The sequence below is a fragment of the Caretta caretta genome, chromosome 1 (assembly GCF_965140235.1).
Source record: "Caretta caretta isolate rCarCar2 chromosome 1, rCarCar1.hap1, whole genome shotgun sequence".
Taxonomy (NCBI): Eukaryota; Metazoa; Chordata; order Testudines; family Cheloniidae; genus Caretta; species Caretta caretta.
Window position 1 is genome coordinate 210,101,843 of NC_134206.1, and position 14,976 is coordinate 210,116,818.

General features: G+C 41.6%; 1 protein-coding gene and 1 pseudogene across 2 annotated transcripts in view; one reads left to right on the forward strand and one right to left on the reverse strand.

Moving 5' to 3' along the window:
- Positions 1–14,976, reverse strand: part of MAN1A2 (mannosidase alpha class 1A member 2) — a 312,951-nt gene that overhangs the window by 135,053 nt on the left and 162,922 nt on the right. For both annotated transcript variants that reach the window (XM_048819895.2, XM_048819886.2), the window contains exon 5: positions 11,059–11,139. In XM_048819895.2, the coding sequence (XP_048675852.1) occupies positions 11,059–11,139 (81 nt within the window). The remainder of the gene's footprint in view (positions 1–11,058; positions 11,140–14,976) is intronic.
- Positions 6,075–7,889, forward strand: LOC125622214 (signal peptide peptidase-like 2B pseudogene; annotated as a pseudogene).

Consider the following 14,976-nt stretch of genomic DNA (forward strand, 5'->3'; position numbering starts at 1 on the left):
CATCTTCTGGAAAAGGACTGTTTTGATTATCTGTGAATAGCCTATCAGGTATTCCACAGCCCTATTCCTCTATTTTCAATGACAGCTTTCAGAGTGAATTTATCCACCTGAATTTTATTATCATCTCACCCAGACAGAGATGCCTCTTTGATGATGGTTATCAAAATGAGAAAAGACAATCATATAGAAGAACTGTTTTATATCTGAGGCCAGCAAACGTAAACACAATAAATAATCGGACTTTTGATGCTGTGTAGATTTAATATAAGTAGCCTAGTTCAGAGAAAATAAAATGATAAATCATCTCTTTTATGATGTTAATAAATAAAATATATGAAAATACTTTGTTAGGATGGCTATAGCCTTCACCGTCCTACACTCATGCAAATACCACTAGAATAAAGTTTGCTTTGTTCTTTTTACATAATACGATTTTTTTAAACATAGCAATATGCTGTGGTGTAAATTTCATACAATTTTAGGCTTGTATCATATGTAAAGATTGACCGTCTATCCAATACTAGGGTTCTGTTATTTAGGGCATTTTTTTAGTGTTTTACTTGTTTGCTGTTGCTGGGGTTTCTTTATTTGGTCTTATCAATCAAATTTGGAGTTTTTATGATCCACAAAGTTCCACCTTGTAAGAAAAAACAAGAATTCTGGGTTGAGGGGGGTTAGTTTAAGCAGTTCTTTATCTCTCCGGACAATCCATTCTTTGTGCCAAACAAGCTAGAACTGATTTATGAGTTCAGAAATTCCACATGAAGCTTTTCATTAAGTCGCCAGTAACTCTGGAAATGTATATTCCGAGAGAATATCTATCTGTAACGGGACAATATCCTTAAAACATAGTTAAAATCAAAGGGGATTACAAAACTGTATTCAACAAAACTCTCAAAGTTCTAAAGGAAATACCTGGCAAACAATTTCCTACCAGTTCAGAGCAGTCTATGCCAAATAATCAAGGAAGGAATTTGTTTGTCAAAATGCAGAGGGAGAGGATTAAAGTTTAATGTATTCAACTTCTAGCCAAAAGCTTTTGAGGTTAAAACTCAGAATCCAGGTTCAGTCGGACAGAAAGAGTCCTTGTCGTGATAAAAGGAAGTGATTAATTCCCACATGGCCTGAGAGATGAAAATCACGGAAGACAGGCTTCCCAAGAGAGAGCTGATGACACCATGAAACAATGGATTTCAACAGCTTTCTATTATTTATCCTACATTATGGAGCAGCCAGTAGACTCTTCATAGTTAAGGCTTTAGCCCAGTTCCTATTATAAGCCCTCTATTTTTCACTCCCCTCTAAAAATTGCAAATAAAGACTTATGGGGTTTAAAATCAGGAAGGTGCTCCTGGAGCAAATGTAGAATTTTTCTATCACATTTCATTCAAATTGAATGAGGGCTTCCTGAACTATGGATCTCCTCCCATAACTGATTGGCATTATACCTTTATGTGCTTACTCTTAACTTAAAAAGTACATGGGGTACAGGCAAACACACATCAGTGAACTCCACTGGATCAGCATTATGCCCTTCATTGGTTTTGGGAGCGTCTAAATACAGAAAATAAGAAATTTGGTGTTCTTTTCTGGAACATTAGCTCAAATTAACCATGTTCAGATTGCTGCAATATAAGGAGGGTTATCACTGCCAGCTAATGATCCACGCAAAGTTCACCAGCCAGAGAAACTGCAGTCAAGACTAGAGCTGATACTGCATCCCTTGAGAGTGCTTTAGAGAGAGCCCCTCATCCATAGTAGACACGGGCAAAATGGAACCACCACCGTTGCTTTCAATATCAATATATCCCTTGGTCTACATGAAGGAGCACCAGACTCAGAGCAAGGAAACCACGGGGACAGATTCATTTGACATGAATGGGCCTCCACAGATTTATACTTGCTGAGGATCTAGCCCCATTAGCCCACTATTACTTATAATTCTATGCAATTTACAAGCTGCCTTCTTGGGGAAGACTTACCCCTACTTTAGGGAGAAGCAAAGAGTCTCCCATCTCGCAAATGAACAACAGAAGGCGGACCATGTCACTCGTGTGTAGCTGGAATAGAGCTGACATCTCTAACATGGCAGGTGAAAATCTCATCCATATAGCCACATTGTCTCTCAAGAATAACAGACAAAATCTATTTGCTTTGTTATGCTGTCTGAAAATATGATTATTCTTGCATAACCCACCCTCACAAAGCACTTTGAGGCCAAAACCTATAAGTAAAGTCAAAGTATAATTAAAAAATAAATATCACCTAGGAGTCCTAATTCCTCTGCCCATTAGCTACTACTCCCTTCCAAAAACTAGTAGTAAAACCCAAGAATCCTGATAGCCAGCATTGTATGGCTGCCTAACAAATAGTTGAAACTAAAGTTCAGTCTACTCCAGCAGGAAGAACTCTGAAGGAAGAGGAAGAATGGTTTTACAGGTAAGTCACTGATTGGAATCCAGGAGACATGGGTTCTATTCTTGGCTATACTATAGACTTCCTATTTGATGCTGGGCAATTCAAATAAAACAGAATTTTCAGAGGTTACCACTAACTGTGCTTTTGATTTTCTGGGTACCCAAACTTCATACACTCAGCCCTGGTCTACACTGGGGGGTATTGATCTATGTTATGCAACTTCATAGAATCATAGAATATCAGGGTTGGAAGGGACCTCAGGAGGTCATCTAGTCCAACCCCCTGCTCAAAGCAGGACCAATCCCCAATTTTTGCCCCAGATCCCAAATGGCCCCCTCAAGGATTGAACTCACAACCCTGGGTTTAGCAGGCCAATGCTCAAACCACTGAGCTATCCCTCCCACTGTGAATATTCAGCTACGTGAATATTTAGATCGACTTACCGTGGTGTCTTCACTGCAGTGAGTCAACTGCTGCCACTCCCCTGTCGACTCCTCCTGCGCCTCTCACGACAGTGGAGTATAGGAGTTGACCGGAGAGCGCTCAGGGATCGATCTATCACATCTAGACTAGACACGATAAATCGACCCCTGCTGGATCGATCGCTGCCCACCAATCCGGTGGGTAGTGTAGACATATCCTAAGGGTTTGATTTTCAGCAACGCTAAGCACTCACAGCCGCAACTGCAAGCTATGGTTGCACACTTTGAAAAATCAGGCTCTAGGTATGTCAAGTTAGGCCTCAAACTATTGAGGCACCCTAATTAATGGACATTTTTGAATATTTTGAACATAAACCTGTCCATAACTCAGTTCTCCATGTGCAAAATGGAGATAATACCTCCTTCTCTCACAGGGATGTTGTGGAGATAATTTCATTAATGTTTGTAAGGAGCTCAGATACCATGTTAATGATCACCACAGAAAAGCCCAAAAATAAAGGGTTTGGGTTGTGTGCAGTAAATAAGGCATGGAGCCACACATTGAATTAATAAAAAAGAAACACTAAATCAAGTAAGCATTTGAGCACTGGCACCTGAGGTACCGTGCATTGCCCACCCTATGCAGTGAATGAAACAGGGGTCCTTGTGGAATTAATACTATGTGTCAAGTATCAGAAGGGTAGCTGTGTTAGTCTGTATCCAAAAAAAACAAGGAGGAGTCCGGTGGCACCTTAAAGACTAACAGTTTTTTTGGGCATAAGCTTTTGTGGGTAAAACACCCACTTCTTCAGATGCTTTTTACCCACGAAACCTTATGCCCAAATAAATCTGTTAGTCTTTAAGGTGCCACCAGACTCCTCGTTGTTTTAATAATATGTGATCATGTAAGTAAAGGCTACCTCATAGTGTATATGCAGAAAATGACAGAATTAACACTGCATGCACTATATAATGAAATGGTGATTCCCCAAATTCAAATCTTGGAAAAACAGGAAATGCAGAGTTAAGGTTCTCCCACATAATCCTTAAAAGAAAATTAGAGTTACCATACCTCCGCCCCCACCCACACACACACACACACAAATACTAGAACAACAGGAAATGTAGAGTTAAGGTGACAGAGTAAAGGGTTAAGGTAAACTTTAACTCTGTCCTTTTATGGATACCAAGCAAAACTAAGAACATTACAGCACCTTACGTGTGTATAAAAAAAATCTAGTACTAGTGGCACCTTAGAGACTAACCAATTTAGGTGCCACAAGTATTCCTTTTCTTTTTGCGAATACAGACTAACACGGCTGCTACTGTGAAAAAAATCTACCACTTTCTCTGTGCCCACCGCTACTCCAAATCAGGACTCCCGTTCATACATTCCAATAGGATCCGCAACATGGTCCATATAACAGTACTGACAATGAGCAAATTCTACTCATTGACAGAAATCACAGTGGTCACACTGTGCCTCAACCTCATTACTTACTATTGCACAATCACAATTAAAGAGTCTAATAATGAATTACAGCACATCCTTAAATTACTTTCCTACAGTTCACATGTGACCAAAGGAAAATATTCCCCACTCCCCAAAAAATGACGCAACAAGCTGCTGGCTTCCAAATGGGAGGCAGGGATGAGTGACTGTGATGTGGGGAAGTATCACCTTAACTCGGCAATTACCAGTTTGGGTACATTTGTGGAGGGTGAGGGGTTGTACACAGCCCTCAGAGGGAAAGCAGCGGACAGGTGCTGGCCTTTAGACAAATTGCCTTCCTGAGGATATTACACAGTGTAAGGGAGTGGGATATGGGTCCCCACCTAGAGAGACGTGACAGCTGGCAATCTGAGACCTGATGTGGCACTCCTGGAGGGGGACACGAAGCAGTGTGTTACAGATGCTATTACCCCAAAACTGTGACAGATGGCCCCCTGGTCATTCTGTCAGTTAACCCAGTGGAATATACACAACCTGCTGATTTTACTTGGCAAAAAGGGTGAGATCACGAAGACAAATCAGTGAGTCTATATGAATTTTAAAGGCTAAGCTGTTGATGGGGCAGAGGTCCTTGTGCAAGGCCAAATTAATTTAGCATCTCATGAAGGGAGACACCTAGATCTCACTGAAATTATTACTTCTGGATTATGTCTAGAGTAATACATGCACACCCTGTCTGCGCAGGAAGGCTGTTTTCACTGCCACACATTTTGTGAACACTCACAACACTGATTCTATCCCAAAAGACAATATACACAATTAATAGTACAGTTCTCTTATTACAAATCTATTCAAGTTTATGCCAGTCTTGTGCAGACAGGAGGCTCCTGAGCAGGCTCTCATTTGGGTCAAATCTGCGTGTCTGACCTAGTTCTGCAGAGAAACAATTAAAAGGAACCCATGTAACACCACTTTTTGGAACTTAAGGCTCTGCTAACCACCTCTCTTCTGCTCCTTCAATTTACTGGTCACCCACCTACTTTTAAATGTCCCCCACTTTCCCATGCCCGAGTCTCTGGAAATACTCTCTTGCCCTGCTTTCTTTCTCCCAATATCATGTCTCCTCCCCCTCATGCTCTCTATACCTTTGCCTCTTAGGTTCTATCATGTGCAAAACAGGAGGAGCCAGAAGCAAACATCCTGGAAACAGTGATAGATGGCAGCAATCTTTACTAAAGTTAAATGTTTACAAGGCAGTTGGCTCCTGAAATTATGAAGTATTTCAAGCAAAATCACAAGAGTGGTGATAAAACCACAGAAACTACCTACTCTGTTTCTACAACCACATGAGAAGAAGGCAGGGGGCTGGGCTCCTTAGGCTGCTTGGGGAGGGAAAGGAGCTTGCTGTGTGATTGCAAAAGCCAGAACTTCTCTCCATGGGCAGACGATAAGACTTCCAATATAACAGGCACAGCAGGACTTGTCTCCAGAGCGAGGGTACAGAGCTTGCAATGTAACAGACAAGGTGGGGTTTGTATCCATGAGGAAGGGGACAGGCTTGTCATATAACAGGATGGAGACTCCCAGACTAGGAGGAGGAGGAGTTTGCTATGTAACAGACAGAGGGCGGAGCTCATCTCCATGGGGCCAAAGTTTATTATGTAACAGATGGGGGGGGGGGGGGGAGGAGTGGATGTCTCACCACAAGGAGGAAAGCTTTCCAGGTGAAAGGGAGTGTGGTGAGAGAAGACACCTGCAACCAGCAGAACCCAGGGAAGAAGATGACACCGCTGCTGTCCTGCCTCCTCCTGCTTCTTGTTCCATGTGCGCTTGCTCAGCATCTTGGAGTCGTCAGAGTCCTTCCAGAGAAGGGAGGAGATTACTGCTTCCTCTTCCCTTCTCACTGGGTGCAATCACTGCAGGATAAGAGTGGCAAAATGAAATGGCTTCAGCCACATCAGGACCTAACTTACTCAACCTTGTGTTGTCTTCCTTCCTCCTTTGGCGAGGAGGATTGTGATGGTGGGGGACTCAGCACTAGAATTGCCTCAGTGAGGAAGGGTAACTGCAACTTCTTTGAGAACGGCAGACTCCAGAGAATAAATGGAACACAAGTGCTATTAATCCTTGGTGGAGATGCCCCAATATCCCTCACAGGAGGCAGTGGAATGGGCCACAACTGGGGTCACTGTGAGGAGAGCATTACTCCTGTAAATCTGCTCAATGACATGGACATGATCTATTTATTCTTCAAACATTTAGGCAGGCTCTTGGGATACAATACGGGGATCATGTTCATCCTTGCCGTAGGCACAGTCACAACTGGAGGCTACTGGGCAGGAAACATAGAGAAGAAAAGGCAGCAATACATGAAGTGCAGATGCAAAAATGAAGAAGATTTTGATGATGTAACAATTGACCCTGATGTCTTCTTTATCTGTGCAAGTGTAGTAATGTCCTCCTTCATGCTGCTTGCTCTCTACTGCTTCTACGATCACTTAGTGAATATAATGATAGGATTTTTCAGCCTATATGCATCCATTGGGCTTTACAGTTGTTTGTCTCCCTCTGTGAACAAACTCCCATTTGGAGAATACAAACTCCATTTACCATATTTTCACAATGGTCCACAAGTTAGGACATTGTTCCTGGCAGGATTTTCTGTCTCCATCACTGTCACATGGATGATCTTCAGAAATGAGGATCAGTGGGCCTGGGTCCTGCAAGACTTTTTAGGAATCTCTATCTGCCTTTATGTTTTAAAAACAATCCGCATGCCTACCTTGAAGAACTGCAGTTTGTTTCTAGCTGCTCTTTTGATCTATGATGTGTTTTTCGTATTTATCACTCCTTTTCTAACCAAGTCTGGGGAGAGCATAATGGAAGTGGCAGCTCTCGGACCATCTGACTCTGTCAGTCGTGAAAAGATCCCTTTTTTGTTGAAGGTTCCAATATTATCCTCTGCATCAACCTTTGATGACAGCCCCTTTACTATCCTTGGCCTTGGTGACATTGTAATTCCCGGTTTCCTGATAGCCTACTGCCACAGATTTGATGTTCAGATGCACTTCTCCAGAGTCTATTTTGTAGCTTCTACCGTAGCTTATAGCTATGGCCTCCTGGTGACCTTTGTAGCGTCAGTATTAATGCAAATGGGTCAGCCAGCTCTCCTCTACTTGGTGCCCTTTACGCTTACCACTAGCCTGGTTGTTGCTCTTCTGCGCAAAGAACTCACTATTTTTTGGACAGGCAGTGGTTTCACAGAGGACTTATCTTGTCCTTCCTCAGGGATCAGCTATCCAGATACCCCAAGAGATTCAAATACACAAGTGTGTCAACAAGAAAGGGAAGAAAAACGGATCAATTTCACATTCAATGAAGAACAGCTAGATAACTCCATTGTGGTGACAGAAGAATTGACTGATCTCAACATATACGTTGAACAGAACTCAGACTTCATGCTATGTAAAGAAGAACCAATCAATCAACATGATGGTGAACATCAGGGAGAGATTCTCAGAGCAGAGAAGAATAAGTCAGACTCTATGATAGAGGGAAAAGCTCCACAAACATACCCAGAAAACCTCGACATGTAAATAATGCTGGTTTTGCAATCACTGAAGAGTCTGCCTCGAAAATGGATCAAAAATGCAAGAACATTCAATCTCAGTGTAGTAATAAACCTATAACATGTAAATCATCTTTGTAAAATGCAGTGCTTTAATGTGTTCTGATATGTGCATGTGACAATTTTGACTAGACATCTGTACCATTTTGTTGTTGTTATGCTAGAAAGATACAAAGATTTTTTTCAAGTCATTTTATTAATGTTATTTTAAAAAGAAAAGGATAACCTCAAAGAACAGTAACCACTTTTACATAACTAATTCTAGGTAATAATGATGTCAACATAAATGAACACACTGAAATAAAGCACTCGTACAACAATATAATTGATGTATAACAATTAAAACAAGAGTCAATTAATGAAATAATAAAAACACAACTATAAAGTAAAAACAAAAGGAAACTAGGCTACCCAGGATAATACAAAAGAGCTTAGGATACAATGTGAAAGATTTTCCTCAAGGTCTAGAAGTTTTCATACTGCCACAAATGACCCAGTCCTTTGTTTTCCATGTAAGAGTTCACTATTCAGATCCCAGACTCATCTCTCCCCATCCAAATGTTACCCCAATATAAAATATCTGAAGATCCATTTTAGTAAACTGAAGTCCAAACTTTCAGAGAAGGTTCAGCTGAATATTTTATTTATATTTAGGCATTTCAATTATGACTATCACCATAGTAACTGTGCCTCACAAACATTAATGAAAATATGCTCTACCTGAGGTTATGGGCTTCATGAATAATCAATGGATGAAGTTCTGTATCCTGTATTATGTAGGTCAGACTAAACGGTCATAACGGCCCTAAAATCTATGAATAATCCATATTAATTCCATTTTATTGGTGGGGGAAAATGGAGGTCTTGAATAATTTTCCCAAGATAATACAGGGAATCTACTGGATAGCTGGGAAGAGAATCCAGCTGTCCATATTCCCAGTTTCTGTGCCTTAACCATAAAATCATCCATCCTCCCAGCACAAAGGGGATAGAGCAGAAAAGTGAATTTGGCCTGATGCACTGAAAAAACCCTCTCTCCTCAAGCTACATACTGCAGAACTCTGCATGTATCTCCCCCGAGAAAGCCTGGGAAGCATCCAGATGTGACAGATACAGCTACCCGAAAGATTATACGTCATTGTTCACCAAACAGGTACTTAATAAAAGTTTTGTGAATAAACAAAGGATTGTACAAGTCTGCACAATTTTAAGCCAAGGAACTAGCTGCCAAAACAAGACACTGTAAATCATGTGCATTATTTTCTTATTTTCCCACAGTACAACATTTGTATTGGTAACACCTAAGAGTAAATGTAGAACAACTCTGATTGGAAGAAGGGATGGTAACAGATATAATCATAGTGTAAACTCTTTTAATTTCCACAGTACTCCATGATCAGGTTCCTCCACCACAAAAAGAAGCACAGTTGATGCTCATTTTTCCTCCCATGAGCAATTATCAGCATAGTCTCTAAAAACTGAAATACACCATGGAGACTACCGTCCCATGTCTACACTCAGAAAACCAAGCTTGTATGAAAGCGTGTTAGCTAACATCTTTTAAGTAACATACTGTGTTAAACAACTTAGCACTCAGTGTAGACAGGAACAAGCTATGTTTAAAAATATGGGTTGACCCCTACACAGGGTTAAACACAACCAGCTAACACCTCTTTAATTACGGCAATTGCCCTTGTCCAAACGAAGAGAAAAATCTTGTTAGTTAAAGCATATTAGAAAACATGTTAGTTAATACATTTTCTAACATGGCACATTTTCCTACTAGGACTTAGAGATAGTTAAACTGCTGCCACCAATACTTTGTTTCATGGGTAAACAAACACCTTCTTTCTCCACAGTTGTCAGTGCAGCATCATTCACCAGCACTAAATTTATTGTTTTAAAAACAAAGAACCAGAATGAGATTCAGCATATAATCCCCCAAAAAGTCAGCAGAGAGCAATAATTTTCAGCCACTGCTAACAGAGGCAAGTTTTATACCTGTGAGTTAGAGGTAAAAAGCTGAATCAATTCTGAGAATACTGTCCCATGTATCCAACCTATATTTCAAGATACCATGCAGGCTATATAAAGGAGAGGTGATAGCCTTCCAATCCAAAACTGGATATAGTAGAAGTTTTCCCCAGCAATCCTCATGCAGGAGGGGACAGAGACAGAGAGAACTCTAAATGGAGCCCTGTTATAGAACAAGTATAATTCACAATGACTTCAGTGGGAACTGTACTTGTGGGATGAATTTGGTCCAGTGTGCCTCAATCTTAGCCTATTGTTGTAGCAGGGTTATGGCTCCCCACACAAAAGATACCTGAGAAAACTGTTAAGGGTTTCTGCATTCAGGTACCTGTGTCCATTGAGGAACAAGTGGCAGCTAAGAAAAATTCTCTTTTGAGAGAGGTGGAACATCTTGGAACAAGGTATTTGTAAGCACTAGAGTCTAATGACTAGATAACTAGGGTTGAGGTGACTACTTGTGTAAGAAGTTTCAACTCTGTTGACAATGAAGTTGAAAAAGCCTTGGTAAAAAGAGCAAACTGGAGAAGGCACAGGCTGCTTCAAAGTCCTGGTAAAGGGTCTTCAGCTAGCCTGGAGATACTGTAGAGCAGAGATTGGCAACCTTTGGCACGCAGCCCACCAGGGTAAGGCCCCGGCAGGCCGGGCCAGTTTGTTTACCTACCACGTCTACAGATTCAGCCAATCACAGCTCCCACTGGCCGCAGTTCGCTGCTCCAGGCCAACGGGGGCTGTGGGAAGCGGCGAAGGCCAAGGGATGTGCTGGCCGCCGCTTCTTGCAGCCCCCATTGGCCTGGAACGGCGAACCATGGCCAGTGGGAGCTGCAATCGGCTGAAAGTGCGGACGCGGCAGGTAAACAAACTGGCCCGGCCCACCAGGGGGCTTATCCTCGCAGGCCACGTGCCAAAGGTGGCCGATCCCTGCTGTCCCGTAATCAGTTTTAGATGGAGATTCCATGATCCCAGTAGAGTTGAGTAACACAGCCCATTCTACTTATTATATTAGCTAAAAAAAATACTGTGAAGCCAACAACTTCAAACCTTCCAATTGTGCAGCTTTCATTTGATGGACTACTAATGTCCACACCTCCTTATGGTTTCCTTACCTCCTGTCCTGAAAGGTAATATGCTGCTAGAAGACCACCAATGAAGCGGATATTGACCTCAAAAACAGACACCTCTGAATTCTGGGAAGAGAGGAAAAAGTAAATGTTTAAAAAGCTTCTCTATACAACAATCAAGGTATCAGAAGAAACTGTTATCATTAGGGTAGACATAGATACAAATCCAAATGTACAAAAGGACTTGTAGTTTGCCAATATTTGGATTCACAAGGACAACCCCCTGGCAAATCTTCATGACAACAACCACCACAGCCTGTCTGCAGCTCCATCCTCCTGGCCAGAATCCCTCTCCCACATTCCTTCAGAAGTGCCAGCATCCACACCTACAGCCCACTCACACTGTTCTATGTGTCTCCTCCCACTCTTTTCCCTTGAGCCTCCATAATTCATTTTCAGTATCTATAGGATATAGGTACTTGACAACCCCTAAAAATGGAACTGTCCCATCTCACTTCAGAGTTCCGAGTACAATGTATAATTTTTAGACCTAAATTATCTGAGAAAATCCTTACCGTTCACCCACTCACCCTTGTTTTCTGTGAGAGAGCTGCACAGAAACATATGGCAAACTGGGAATTCTGGTTTCAGAGTAACAGCCGTGTTAGTCTGTATTCGCAAAAAGAAAAGGAGTACTTGTGGCACCTTAGAGACTAACCAATTTATTTGAGCATAAGCTTTCATGAGCATCCGATGAAGTGAGCTGTAGCTCACGAAAGCTTATGCTCAAATAAATTGGTTAGTCTCTAAGGTGCTACAAGTACTCCTTTTCTTTTTGGGAATTCTGGGACAATGTTAGCTGGTTACAAAAATCTTATCACTTCAGTATTAATGATATTCTCATAATGTACCGCAATGTTAAAATATATACCTAATGCATATTACATTTAAGTTTAAAAAAATCCACAATGAAAATATATTTGCCCCAGAAGTTAAGATTTTTTTTTTAAGGTAATTAAGACAAAGGTCTAGAAGGTAGGCCATGTTCATGCTTGCTGTCCTAAATCATGAAATATCTCATTCTTCCTTGCCTCCTATTGTTATTTTATGGGCACCAGCATAGAAGTAGGCAAAGGAGAACCCACACCTCACTGAACACCCCCATGCAAGAAAAACACTGAGGAAAAAAAAACCTGACATGGTAAAAGGTGTCAAAAGACAGCCAGATAAAATGAGGATTAGAGGATAGCAGGAAAATGGCCACATCTGTAGATTTACGTAGCACAAAAAGACATTTGTGACATCTTCACAAATCCCTTTTTAGATCCCCTCGTCTCCCAAATCGCTACATTAAAATGGAGTAAGGGTTGAGAGTACATATCAGTAACGTAAAGGTAAAAATTTACAGGATTTTGCAATAATCCCCCAAACAATTCTATCCATGCAATAACCATACAATTATAATTAGTGAATAATATTATTTGTAGTGAATAATAGTATTTGTATTCCAATATTAAATTGATCTTTAAAGACACTTTAATGGACACCATGTCGTGTCACAAAGTAGAGTTAAGGTTGTTTGGGTGCCCTAACTGTGCATTTCCATAATTTAACATATTTGGATATCTTTTAAGCTTAACTTTCTGAACTTCCTGATTTAGGGATAATCGATTTAGGGATAATTACCACCCTCCTGCAATTTTTTTAACCTTGTATTACTGATATGCACACTCAACCTTAATTCCTTCTTAATTTAGTTTCTGTCTGAGAATTTCCTAGATTTTTAAAATTATTAAAAATTGAATAAATGAACACTGAATAAAGATATGCCTACACTGCAAAATAGGTTTTGTTTTTAATTTGGGTTAGCTAACATGGGGAGCTAACTTGAATTAAAATAGCAGTGAAGACACAAACTCGGCTTTTAACTTCCATTTGCAGCTCGAGTTCAAGCCTATCTCTCACTTTCTCCTTCTCAATCCTTCAGTCCACTAGCCAGGTGAGCTTGGGACTTTATATCCTGTCCCAAAATCTTTAACTGACATTCATCTCTTCTCCAAAAAAGCCTCTAGAATTTGCATCATATGAGTTCTCCTGGCATTTAGTATGTGGCCAGCATAATATTTACCGCATTTCCTCATCCAGGTTTGCATTTTATATATTGCATGTACTACTGTACCATACTACCAAATATCAGAGGGGTAGCCATGTTAGTCTGTATCCACAAAAACAATGAGGAGTCCGGTGACACCTTAAAGACTAACAGATTTATTTGGACATAAGCTTTCGTGGGTAAAAAACCCACTTCTTCAGATGCATGGAGTGAAAATTACAGATACAGGCATAGATATACTGGCACATGAAGAGAAGAGTTACCTTACAAGTGGAGAACCAGTGTTGACAAGGCCAATTCAGTCAGGGTGGACGTGGTCCACTCCCAATAATTGATGAGGAGGTGTCCATATCAAGAGAGGGAAAACTGCTTTTGTAGTGAGCCAGCCTCTCCCAGTCCCTATTCACTAGCTACTAGCCTAGCCATTCCCAGTCCTATTAGCCCAGCAGAAGAGTCTCTCCTATCTCGGGGACTCTCTTTCTGCCCCACCACCTCCACACACATGATACAGTTCTGCAGTGATCTGGAAGCCTACTTTCGCCCATCTCTGACTCAAGGAATATTTTCAACACACCACTGAACAGCGCATTGACCCACAGGAACCCTCCAACAACACTACAAGAAGAAGAATTCTGCGTGGACTCCTCCTCATGGTTGAAATGACAAACTGGACTTCTACAAAGAGTGCTTCTGCAGACGTGTACAGGCTGAAATTGTGAACAAACAGCATCACTTGCTCCATAACCTCAGCCGTACAGAATGCAACGCCATCCACAGCCTCAGAAACAACTCTGACATTATAATCAAAGGAGCTGACAAAGGAGGTGCTGTAGCCATCATGAACAGGTTGGATTATGAACAGGAGGCTGCCAGGCAACTCTCCAACATCACATTCTACAGGCCACTATCCTTTGATCTCACTGAGGAGTACCACAAGAAACTACACCATCTGATCAAGAAACTCCTTGGTATAGCACGGGAACAAATCTACACAGACACATCCCTAGAGCCCCGACTAGGGGTATTCTATCTGCTACCCAAGATCCATAAACCTGGGAATCCTGGACGCCCCATCATCTCAGGCATTGGCATTCTTACAGCAGCATGATCTGGCTATTTGGACTCTCTCCTCAGACCCTACGCTACCAGTACTCCTAGCTATCTTCGAGACACCACCGACTTCCTGAGAAAACTACAATGCATTGGTGATCTTCCTGAAAACACCATGCTAGCCACCATGGATGTAGAAGCTCTTTACAGGAATACTCCACACGAGGATGGACTACAAGTCGTCAGGAACAGTATCCCTGATGAGGCCATGGCACACCTGGTGGCTGAGGTTTGTGACTTTGTCCTCACCCACAACCATTTCAGATTTGGGGACGACTTATACCTTCAAGTCAGCGGCACTGCTATGGGTACCCACATGGCCCCACAGTATGCCAACATTTTTATGGCTGACTTAGAACAACGCTTCCTCGGCTCTCGCCCCCTAGCGCCCCTCCTCTACTTGCACTACATTGATGACATTGTCATCATATGGACCCATGGGAAGGAGGCCTTTGAAGAATTCCACCTGGATTTCAACAATTTCCACCCCACCATCAACTTCAGCCTGGACCAGTCCACACAAGAGATCCACTTCCTGAACACTATGGTGCAAATAAGTGATGGTCACAAAAACATCACCCTATACAGGAAACCTACCGACCGCTATACTTACCTACATGCCTTCGGCTTCCATCCAGGACAAATCACACGATCCATTGTCTACAACTAAGCCCTAAAATACAAGCGCATTTGCTCCAATCCCTCAGACAGAGACAAACATCTACAAGATCTTTATAAAG